This window comes from Diabrotica undecimpunctata, chromosome 3 (assembly GCF_040954645.1).
Source record: "Diabrotica undecimpunctata isolate CICGRU chromosome 3, icDiaUnde3, whole genome shotgun sequence".
NCBI lineage: Eukaryota > Metazoa > Arthropoda > Insecta > Coleoptera > Chrysomelidae > Diabrotica > Diabrotica undecimpunctata.
This window is the reverse complement of record NC_092805.1, coordinates 175,507,427-175,520,123: the sequence shown is the minus strand read 5'-3', so window position 1 is coordinate 175,520,123 and position 12,697 is coordinate 175,507,427. Positions and strand designations below refer to the sequence as shown.

The following is a 12,697-nucleotide window of genomic DNA, read 5'->3' as shown; positions in this document are numbered from 1 at the left end:
TATTTCTTAATTCTTATTCTTATTTTTTATAATTATTATTTTACAAAGACGTAAAAAATCTATAAAACAAGGATAATAATTAAGGCCATAGATACCCCAACGAATTTAAGACCACTGTTCAAGATATTTCTAGAAAAAATATTAAAGCCATGGAAAAAGAAATGTGAAGGTATGGTAATAACAATCCGAGACGACTTCTTTTACACACAAGTTTTGCAGAAGACCAAGTGGTAGCTCAAAATGAAGAAGATCTATCCTATATGCTTCGAAAATATATACAGAAAAGTAGAAAAGTACAGCTGGATTTTTGTACAGGTTTCGACATGTCATTGCAAATGACATGTCAAAAGTTCTCATCGATCCCGTTTGTGCGTTGTGTTTTATTCAAGATCAAAGGTTATAATTTTTTGTTTTTTTTTCTGCATATATCTCTGAAGCGATGATGGGAGCTATCGGAAAAATTAATGAAAGACTGTTCGTGTGTAGATCGTGAAATTCTCTACAAAGTCTCCGAAAATCAACTAACTAAATAAATAGTAAATTACAAACAAAAAGCAATAAGAAGTTTAGGATTCCCCATGAAGAGATGGAGAGAAGTTAGATGCCGTATAATCAAGGCGAAAAAGACGAAATAATCAAACCCTATTTATCCCTATTATCACAATACAAAAAATTAGTATTTACATTGAAAACCTATAGAACTTGAAGAAAACAAAACATCCTTTAAGTTAGTAATTTTTACCTTGCTGTCTAAAATTTCCTAAAAAAAAACATTTTTGCGCATCTATAGTGACAAAGGACATACTGAACACCGGAATAAAAATTGATAACACTGTAACATATTTTAGTGCGATCACACTTATTCAAAAAGTGCTTTGTTGTTTGCAATCCTTTTCCAAGCCTCCTCTGGCTCTTCAACCTTGTACCTAAGGCAAAAATGTCTAAGTGCCGGTCATTTTGTGTTATCAATAATTATTATCAAAGGTGTTTTGTTGATTTTAATCGTCCCTACGTGAATTTTTTCATGTTTCTATAGAATGGTAAACCGATTTAAGTCTACATCTGATATGGAAAGATATTACTTACGGTTTTCGATCGAGATCGCTTGCAGAGGATGCACTAAACTCTATATTACAACTTAACAATAATTTTATAATTGTATTTTAATAGTTACTGTTGAATAAACGTATTTTCGATGAGGTACATTTTACCGGCAGCTTGTACTTGTATAGCCAGGGCCGAACTCAACTTTGAAAAGACAACATATGAATATCTTGTGGATACATGAATTGAACAAATTTATATAAAAACATAACTCACAACAAAAAGACGAAGGTTTCTATATACAATATACAGGGTGTCATCTCTCCTGACAAACGAAGACCGGAGATTCCTCAGATAATTTTAAGGCAATTTAATCCAATTCACCTAGTACGAGAATGGTTCCTAAGGGAGCTAGAGCTCTTTAACCTTCCACGGCTGGCGCTTATAATCTGGACACAGCGGCTGGCGCGCGGAGTATTTGTCCACATATATTTTTGTCAAACCTTTTGACTTAAATTTATTCTACTATCTTCGGAAATGATTTAAGTAGATGTTAATCTTATAACGATGAGTCCAAGCCATCACCGTTAAACCAGCGTGCGCGCGAACCAACCCATGAAGTAGGAGTGTATCGACAGTAGAAAGGGCAAAGCTCCGCTATATAAACGGCAACATTTCCTCATAGAGGAGAATCGACAGGTGTTGACTGAAGGTTATCTTCTTCCCTACTCCGGCTTGTGGACGTGTTGAGTTCACAAGTTGTTTCCTTTCCTTTTACCGCCGCTATCCGAAGTGCGTGTTGAGCTCTTCACTACCCGTACTCTGAAGCAGTCGTGTTGAGATTGTCGAAGAGTGTCCTATTAACCCGAATCACTTAAGGGACGTGTTGAGTTCCTTTCTTTCCTTTGTACCTATCGTCCGCTGTTATTAAATCGATACGTTACCGTAAAATTTCAAATACACATTCGCTTGCCGATAAGACTGGTTCCATATGACAAGGTCAAACTTAATTTGAATAAATAGGCCAGGTACTGAGAAGACTAAACCAAATTGTAAATATGTACATAAGATTTTTGTCAATTTAATTTAAGGAAGACAATAAAGTTTTATTTTTATTTTGAACTCTGTCTCTGACTGTCTAAAAGCTACCCGGATAGTGACTCCCACGAGAGGACGTCACAAATGTCCCTGCTCGGGCGCCGAAAATTCATGAAATAATTCCTTCTTATTCTTGCGACACGTTCTTAGAAATGTAAGTTTGTAATCACAAAGCAAGGTTTGGATTATTGGTATGCTTGAAAACCAATTGTCCGCAGTAATGTTCCGTTTTGTTCCTCTTAGAGGCTCACATAATCTCTACCACTTCCGATGGAGAATTACTTACAGCAAAAGGACCTGGTGGTTGTTGTCCCAAATTACAGGGACTTGGAATCTGCTAGCTCAAAAATTTATAATCCATATTTATTTGGTTTATTAGGTATATACTGTTTAAAACTGCATCGACCTCTAAATGCCTCAAATTTTTCATCTATTGTGACGTATTAAAACGGCGTATAACTGTTTTTGCAATTAAAAGTAAACATTTCAAAAATCTCTCGTATGGGACAAAATTTATCTAATAGTTTTCTTTCCTCACGTGAATCTATATCATCAAACCTTAGTTGTTGTAGTAAAAATTTAAATCGGCACCTGCACATTGTTATTGAAACATCTCAATTCCTGTACCGTCTTTATTCCAAGGTTCGCCTGTGCTTAACCTGCCATTTTTCAAAACACCTGCCAAATAGAGTAAACCAATAAAAGCACGAATTTCTAAAGCATCTGTTTCCTTTGCTTTTCTCTCTCGATTATAGTTTTCTTGGGAATGTCTAATATGTTTGTACATTCAACAATAATATTTATCATGGTTAAAAAATATTTTCAAATATCTAGTTCACCTTTTAAATTCTTAGTAACTTCTTTAGCACCTGGCAAATGCGTAATTAAGTGTTCTGTACGTGTTCTAGTGTTCTAATATTTCTTGGAGGAATATGTTTCATCCATTTAAGTAGTAGTTGTGTCTTTACCAAGAAAGAAAGACCCAGCAGAACCATCAATTCAGCACCTTCCGTATCAGAAATTTCTTGTTCTGTATCACTATTTTCATCCATTTGTTCTATGTTATTTTCTTCTTCGTCATCGTCGTACTCAATATTTTCATTCTCGTCGTCGACTCGAAGGCATTCGTCCATTAGACGTTGCAAACGTTCTTGTTCTGCCTCATACGCATACATTTTAAAATACACAATAACTAACAAACGTTCAAAATTTCAAAACAACACGGCTGGCGCGCTGGATGCAACTGGCGCTTGGTCTTGGTATGAATAAATCAATTAACATTTGTGGGAGGTACATGGGCGAATCAGAAAAAGGGTGGGTAGTTTTTTAAAAATTGAGAAGTTTAGATTGGCGCGAATATTGTTTAATATTTATTCGCGAACCGCGAATTTTATTTCGATGTACATATTTAGAATCCAAACGATTTCAATACTGACTCTAAATGATAAAATTTTAATCCATTAATAATGTAGTTATTTAATTAAATTTTTTTTCGGTCAAAACTGATTTTTTTGAAATGTTTCTTATAAAACTTTCTTTTTCATATTTCAACCTTATTATATTTGTATAGCAAAATATTCACGATTCCTCGAAAAGAAGAATAAAATTCTGCAACATTATACACACCATTTAAAAAGTTCCATAAATCAACAATAACACGGTTATTCCAACAAGACAGCCGTTCGTGAAATTGCGTGGTTCCACTGTTGGTTTCTTTCTGCACGTATGGACTATTAATATTAAACACCGCTAATTACATTACGTCTGTTTAAAATGCATCAGCTCTTCATCCGAAATAACTTTCTTTTGTTTAGATCGAAATCAGACGGCGAAGAGTCGAAAGTGACGAAAAATATTAACGGTTTTTACATCGACAGTTTGATATGTGGTATTTTTGTTTTTGTGTATGTCTCTTTTTAACTTTCGGTGTTAGTTTAACCTATAGAAAGGGTAAGTTGTTTTATATTTTTGTCTCAAACGATTGTATGAATGAAATAATGACCTGGAAAATATACTTCCCCGTGAAGTTCACTGTACATAGTGGACTGTGTAGTTTACTCTTGATGACAAGTCGGAATAATATAAAGATTCAAGAGAAATTTACACTACCACTACTATTTAATTCGCAAGTCAATAGTTTCTTGCAAAATGCAGCTTAGACCGTGACGACTAGAATCCTTCAATAAAAATACATTCGATTAGGATATCGATGATTTCTTTTTCAAGACAACATAACGAGTTAACCGCGTGTTCAAAGTACTAGTGATGTATATGGTAAAAATTTTTGCATCTGATCCTTTTGTTAGAATTGCTACTGAAGTACAAAATTCTGTTTCGACACATTGTTTCAAAAATTTAGTCAAAAAACAAAATGAGAAAATCAGAAATAATTGTTAATACACTCTTGACATATTTCTTCTGTGCTCCTGTTTGCACTTCTTGGACAAATGTGGCAACGTTTATGGCCTACTAGAATATTGTCCTGCACTTGTCCTATACCCTTATCTTCTATAATGTGGAATTACGAGCTGCATGGCCAAGTTCTTCAAAAATGTACTTCTTTGTATGTTTTTGTAACTAGCATCAAATTTTGCTTTGATGAAAATACAATAAATATATGCATAATTCCTGCTCCATCTAAAATTTCATAAAACACTCTGAGAGGCCACCTACAAGTTTTCCTTGCAACAGTTTTTGAACGGCACAATAATTCGTCGTATATCTCTACACCCCCTTTAGTATCGTTGTAAAAAAAGCACTATATCAGTTTTCCTGGTGATTTAATCTATTCAATTTGAGTGAAAAGTTGATACCAAGAGTACGATTTTACCTTTTTTGGGAGAAAAAGATACCACAATTTTATTACAGTCTTATGCAATATCTGAACTAGGAAAAGTTTTCTTCTTTAACAGAAATGATAGTGGTATATCAGGTTTATTTTGCCCTAAGGTTCCATTTCTAGTTAATTTTTAGTTCCATAAATACTTTCACATAACTTTAGGACATATTGTGTTAGTAAAGCCTCTGTACTAGTTCTGATTTCTTTTCCAATATAAGGGATTGCAGATACCATGTAAAATGTTTTAGAATCGCACATGGTTTACTTTGAATGTAGACTTTGAAACTGCAACGCCCACGGAAACTAAGGAGTTGTTCATCAATAGTTACATATGGTCTAGGAGTATAAAGGGCGTGACATCTTTCGTTAAACTTTTTCCAAACATACCGGATTGGAGCAAACTTATCCTCTCTTTGTCTATTTTTTCTTGTTTCTTTCTCACCAAATGGTAGACAGTATAAAAAAATCTGCAACAAACTGTTTTGACCACAGCTCTAAAATATTCAGGTGATTTGACATCGCTCATATATAAAAACCCCAAATGAGCGTGAATTTCTTCACTGCACGTTTTTTGTAAAAAACATTGCTTATATGATTTCGATTTCTTTATTTGCATGTTGAGTAATCATGTCTACAATTTCATCTGTGTAAAATAATTTCCTAGCAGCTAATTATTCATTTACCGTCTTGGAATCATCTTTTGGCCGGATATGCGCAAAAAATATATTTTTTTACCAATGTTCGTGTATTTTTAGTATAGTATGGATTGGTAGTCCATTTGTAACCGTTCTTTCAATATATAATTTTTCAGTATTTTCCGGTATCAATCAGTATTTTTTTTTATTTTCCTACTTCAATATATGGTACGACGATTATTTGAATTTATTTCTATGTTTCCTATCTCAGGCTTCTACCCGAAAATTTTGTTCATCTTGACCGATTTGTTGTAAATTCTGATATTTCAGTCCTTATTTGAGGTCCCAAAATTAATATTCTCGGCAAAATTCAGCTTGCTCGTATGATTTTTAGAGGTCAAATCTCTGATGACTAAACTATTAATAAACTATATTACAACCAAAAAAAAATCGAAACAAATAAAAATTTCTAAAATAACTTCCAATTACGTGATGACACTGATTTTACGTTCGGCAGTGTATGGGCATTTGTAGCTTTTTCCCTTACAAAAAAAGTGATGCTTGCATATTTCAAAAACTTATTATTTCAGATGACGATTTTCCATTCAGCTCCATTTATTACGACCCAGCCACAAAACACCCTATGCGCATAACATCAATCGAAAACATGTTGATTAGCAGTAAGTATTCGACTAAGACAAATTTATTTTCACCCAAGAAACGAGTGAGAAGAATCGGTTTTCGGAGCAACGGTTGCACGTGCCAAAGCTTCCTCAACTGCGGATGCTGTCTTGGAATAAATTTAAATCTATTCGGGTTCAACAGAGAAGGTAAGTCTATACTCGAATTCTTATTCCCATCGGAACTAATGTTTCAATGTAATTTCTATTTAGGAAGATAAGAGGAAAAGATTTATTTAAAGTATATTTCAAAACTAAACTCACATTTTTCAAAAATCCAAAAGATAGAATATTTATTGGTAACTCCATTTCCATTTCAAAAACATATTCACACTATAAGATAAGGTATATTGCATGAAATCGTCAATTTTCAATAATATCCTCAATTTTACGCTTTTTGTGGTAAAGGGAGAATTTGTAAGTTAAAAACTTTGGAGAAAGTGTCTGATAATTTATTTTTATTGTAGGATGTATGAATTTTACTTATGTGCCTGAAAATTTTGGAATCAACATGGACGTCTTTATGAATAACAAAAGTATTTATTCCAATGCCTTTTCGGGTAAGTTCATATCTTTGTAAAATAAAACTATAATTTTGATCTGAAGTTATTTTCTTGTGGCATCTTAAAGCAATTACTAGTTTTATTGAGAATATATAAGAAACAAACAATAGAAAGAGAAAACGTCTAACAACTGAAATAATTACTACGGTTTTTGTAGTCAACGAGAAAAAGTTTGCTCTTAATGTCTTTTAAACAAAAAAAAAAAAACTATAGAGCATGTAGAATATAAATCTTAATACAGATCATTAAATAATGGATTGACATAGATATACATAAATTACTCAGAACGCTATAGGGAAAAGATCAATTTGTAACAAGTATGACTGATATTAATTTCTTATCAAAATTTGTTAAATACATTTTCTTTGTATATTAAATTTTTTTGGAATAAGTTGGTAAAGCTATATATGAAGTAACTGATCTAAAAAAGATTATAATAGATCAGACGTTTTAACGGCAAAAAGTCATGGAGACCAATCAAGAAAACAAGGTGATTCCATAAATAAAATTAGCATTGGCGCAAAAGTCAATTACACTATTTCCTTCATCATTTCTTATTCCCATCCCGAAACCTCCATGAACTCTTTCTATTCCCGCTCTTTCTGTACCAATCTGTCTATTCAAATCATCTCCAATAAAACACTTTTCGTCTACAGGAATCTCGAGCATCTTGAATCAAGGGCCCTCCAAAATTCTTCCTTTTCCTGTTCTTCACACTCTACCTGTGGGGCGTGGGCACATATGATGTTCACGTTGATATTGTCTGTATTCAGTTGGACCCTTATTATTCTATCACTTCTTCTGGCTACCCTTACAAAATGTTACTTCCATTCGTTGTTCAAAATAATACCTACTACATTTCTGCCATGACTGTTCTAACTACTATATCTTAACTTGCATATATCTCCAAGATCTCTCGACTTTTACATCAATCCTTCTCCTATGCATGAAATCGGCGAGCTCCCTGCGTTTACCTATCATGCTTTCGACGTTGACAGTTGCAACTCTCAGTACTAGCTTCTTTAACCCCTTCCGTCCTCTAAGGGGTTAATATAATCATCTGGGTAATGAGTACTAAAGTGAACAATAATACTAATCATGGAAATCGAAGCCCCAGATTCTGTAAAGGAGTAGACAAAGGAAATATGGTGGCCTAATAATCAAGGATACCTTTCGAGAAAAACTGGTACCTTATATTACTGTGGAAACATAAATAACCAATATATACATGGTGGTGGATTAGCAATTATAGTCGATACAGAAATCAATAAAGCGATAAAGCGTTTTGTTTCAAGTTTACATGGATTTATCCTATCGTCTATAAATTTTTTCATATAATTATTTCTTGTGTATATTTCCAACAGTCCCTTACCTTTTTTGTAATCTTTAAATTGTTCAAAGGACAACTTACCTAGTCATCTAAAACCAAGAAACAGAAGATGGTCCTTAAAACAATTAGATACGTTTAGATTTAAGAATAAAAAGAAGAATAAAAAACAAAGATTAATAGAAAAACATTCGAAAAGCTTGTCAAAATATGCAAAACAGTCAAAAAAAGATCTCCAGATAGCATAAAAATAGTCTAAAACGGTGGTATGTATCATAAATTGATTAGAATGTGACTAGAAAATGGACAAAAATGGAACGAGCTTCCATAAGTCTCCTCAATGATGATCCTCGTGTCTGTAGATGTTTCTAAGTATATCTTATTGAGTTCTAAGAAACACGTGTACGAGATCTCTATCAAAGACACTAAGTAAATATCTGAAAAAACCATGTAGAAAACCAGATAAAAAAATTATTAACAAGAGAACATCAAGATTTGGTAGATGGTTATATCGTGCTTCCAGGTTTAAGCTAATATTTGTTTTACGTTAAACAGCTGGCCGTCCTGGTCTGAATCCTTTCTGGTATTCTCCTATGATTTTCTCAGTGAAGTGACTCAATCTCGTGTTTATGATCCACGTAAACATCATATGGTTCACACAGATTAAGGATGTGCCTATGTCTTTTTTCTATCTGAGTTTGTCTCCCTTCTTGTGGATTGGGCATATAATTGCTTTTTTCCAGTCTCCTGGAGTTTCTTCCGTATTCCACAAGTCTGTTATTAATTTATGAAATCTATGTAGGTATCAGTGTATGTCCTCCAATTTTAAGAATTTCAGCTGGTATGTTGTCAATGCCTGGGGCTTTATTATTCTTCGGTACTTTAATGGAATCCATTATTTCGTGTCTTGTGGGTGGGTATGTTGATTCATTACTCTGATTCTGATCTTTAACTCATCTACTCTATGAGCTGTATTTTTTGTATTTCCACTGTTAGAAGACCTTCGAAATAGTTTTTCCAGCCTGCTTTTATTACTGCATCATCATTTATAATTTGTCCTGCAGTAAGTATTTCTAAAAAGATTATTTCTAAAAAGATTCGTGCGTGGTCCCTCTCTGAATTATTTCAGGAATTTATATGCTCCCCTAGTGTCACCCTGATTGAAATCTTTCTCCATTTTTAGTATTTGGTCGTTTTTCTTCGTCGTTTCTTCAAATTTTTGGCGCTTTTCTCGTGTTCTTCTTTGAGTATAGTGCATGTCTAGTTCATTTTGTTTTATCTGTTGTTTGATGAAGAATGTAAACATTCTTCATCAAACCAAAGCTCTTTTCTTTTATGTTTTTTAATGTATCTCATTCTTTTAGCCGTTTCCCATGTTAACCTCTCAATCTTATTACATTTTTCTTATATTGTTTCCTTCCTCTGTTCCAAGACTTCTCTATTCAATTCTTCTCGCAATCGCCTTTCTATTTCTGGATTTCTTAGGTTGTCCAGGTTTACTTTCTCGGTCTTCGGGTGTTTTATCTTCTCATGTCTGTTTATAAGGCATTTAAATATTATTTGTAATAGAAATTGATCCGAACCGCATACTGGTCCCCTCCTAGCTCTCATATCTGTCAACATATTCCGCTATCATTGCTCTTTAAATATAACAGACCAATTAAATCAGATTATGCTAAAGGTAATAAAAAGCACAGTCGAAGTAAACCTTAGGACGAGCGATTAAACTACTCTCTGCGTTTTCCTAGAATTGGTCCTGCTTTTTTAACCTGCTGAAGGGTTATGTTGTCCAAATAATTCCATTTTTGTGCAATAGGTTGTTGTTGTGATAGCTCTTGCCCTGTTTTGATAGTGTCTTCTTAGTATTTCAAGGGCTACTGCAAAGTTTTGGTTTACAACTTCCAAATGTTCTACCAAATGTAATGATTCCTCATTGAGATAACATTTAAAATAAATAAAACTTTGTACGTCTGTTAACGATGGATTATCAATGATAAGTGTCTCAATTAATTGGATAAATGATCTCTATTCGGTGATTTTTCCCGTATAGATTTGAATTTTGATATTTGATAATTGTAGCAACGGTTTAAATTCTACCTTTGTACTTGGTTTTGGAGATCTATTTATTGACCTAATTTTCTCGTTTATTTCAGCGAGTAGTTCTGCGTAACGATTTTCCAAATCTTCTCTATCTTCATCATGTGTTGTTTATAAGATAAATAAAGTTAAATATAAAATTGGTGAGAATAAAAGTCACATGTTGAAAACGATTTCCGAAGTGGAAATTGAATCGCCAAATATTAGTTAAAAGTGTAAGTTTCATTACAATCAATTGAGGCTTAATCCCATTTAAACATAATATATCTAAGATTACCTTAATTATCCAGCAGACAAATATTTCAGAGTTTTACTTTTTTTATCGTATTTACCGATACTTTATCGCATAGCGATTATTCTGTTTTTTTTTTTTTCGAGAATAATTCGTGACACTCAAGTTAGATTAAACGAACAAAAAATAACTTAAAGTGGACTGTTAAACATTGCAGATTAAAGTCTTAAAAACTTATTGAAATTTTGACTTCATGATCAATCAACGGGTAATTGAATTAATCTCACGAAAAAATCGATGAGAAACGATAAGATTTTAAAAACGAAACGATGCAGGAAACAAATGACAAAGATAAAAGAAAACCACAAGTAACGACCAGATTGTTTTTAAAAAAAGACAAATCTATCTATCTATCTTTGGATATGTTTAAAAAATATATTTTTTTCAGCTAAAAATCCTCCACCTCTCTGTATACCAATACCAATTCCCTACATACCTCTACAAATAGAAACCTGTGCGAGACTATTCGACATCTACACACCCGGCCAGAATTTGCACATGTGCCTCGACTTTGAAACCAGGATTCTAAAAACAACTGTGTTGGTTCTACACTTTGATTGCATACGAATGGGGCTAGACGGCTTTGCACTATTAAAACCTGAAGATGGAGGGGGACTCCCGGGTCCAGCTATAGTTGTAGAAGAGGAGGATATTGATGTGTATGATGAGGTAACAGAGATTAAATATCACAATAAGTCTGTGCATTAATAAAAGTTTTATTTTTTACTTGTTAGTTTATTATTCTTATCTAATCGTGAAAAATACACATCAGGAAATAACCTAACCTAACATAACCTAACCTAACCTATCCGAAAATAATATTTTAATAAAAAAAAACGTAACAAAACCAATTGAGATGAGGTGATAGGAACACTAATGAAGAACCGAAAACAGAAAGCAATTATGTAAAATGGAAGTTTAAGCAAGACAAAAATAGCGAAACCATCCACAAATTGTATCATATGGTGCTAGGGGATTGGCATACAAAGCATAGACATATATTAACATAGACCGAGCATACCGGCAATGCGCCTTGACGAAAAGACCTCTGAAACATGTTCATTAAGAAGGGGTATAAGCACAGAAGGGGACTAGGGAAATGAGAAGTGCCTTAATCTGACATTTTGGTAAATGATTAGGTTAGGACAATGAACATAATCTACCGTAACAGTGTTGCCATATTGTTTTGTATAAGGTAAAGGTATGTTTAAAATTTTATGGAATTATATTTTTACAATTTTTGAATTTATATAAAACAGCATTTATAAATGATTTTTTCTACATTAACTAAACGTTAAACTAAACAAAATCGTTAAGAATTTGGTTTATTCTAATATAAATAATAACAAAATAGTTTTATCTTTAAACAGGCCATTCACGTTCCGATTTTTAGTCCGACTAGTGGTCCAACTTCCGCAGTTGGATCTGATATCCGACCGTGAGTGGGCTGGTTGGATTAGTTGGACAACTGGTGGTACGAGTCGGAACATCTAGAGGGACGACTTGAAGGTCCGACTTCCGACGAAGTGGGAGCGTGAATAGTGAAGTCGGATAACAGGTCGGATCGAAAATTTCCTCAGTCAGTTGACCTTCGGCACCTGTTGATTTCTATGAATTACTTTACGCAAAGATCCCTAGTTCGCAAATATTTAATAGAAAATAAACTTTCAACTGCACGAAAATTACTCCTATTAAAATTCTTTTTCATCATCTATTTTTTGTTAGGGCAAATCATTTTCCTTTATGTAGATCTATTTCGGACACTCCCACACAGGTACAATTTCCAACACTCCGTATTGACTACAGAAGAATTATCAACAAACAACCAAAATTAAATCATAGTTGTACTGAAATTAGAAGTAACTGTTTCTTTATATTGCTCTGAAGTTAATTGATGGATTCGACCGTTACTTGATGGAAATTCATTTTATGTAACAATAAAACACTGAAAACTTTGTTTTCAAAACTTACACAAAATTTATTTTAAATTCTTATCACTACAGCTGTTTCAGCTAATTGCCTTTCTCAAGTGGGCACACTTGAGAAAGGCAATTAGCCGAAACAGCTGTAGTGATAAGAATTTAAAATAAATTTTGTGGAAGTTTTGAAAACAAAGTTTTCA

At 33.3% G+C, this 12,697-nt stretch overlaps 2 protein-coding genes across 6 annotated transcripts in view; one reads left to right on the top strand and one right to left on the bottom strand.

Annotated features, from left to right (window-relative positions):
- Positions 1 to 12,697, bottom strand: part of LOC140437863 (solute carrier family 41 member 3-like) — a 66,092-nt gene that overhangs the window by 50,221 nt on the left and 3,174 nt on the right. The gene's annotated exons all lie outside the window — the stretch shown is intronic.
- On the top strand, positions 3,939 to 11,283 carry LOC140436153 (uncharacterized). Its single transcript, XM_072524861.1, has 4 exons — positions 3,939 to 4,092; positions 6,207 to 6,446; positions 6,764 to 6,856; positions 10,964 to 11,283. The coding sequence occupies exons 1-4, from the start codon at positions 4,026 to 4,028 to the stop codon at positions 11,281 to 11,283; spliced, it is 720 nt and encodes a 239-aa protein (XP_072380962.1). The 5' UTR covers positions 3,939 to 4,025.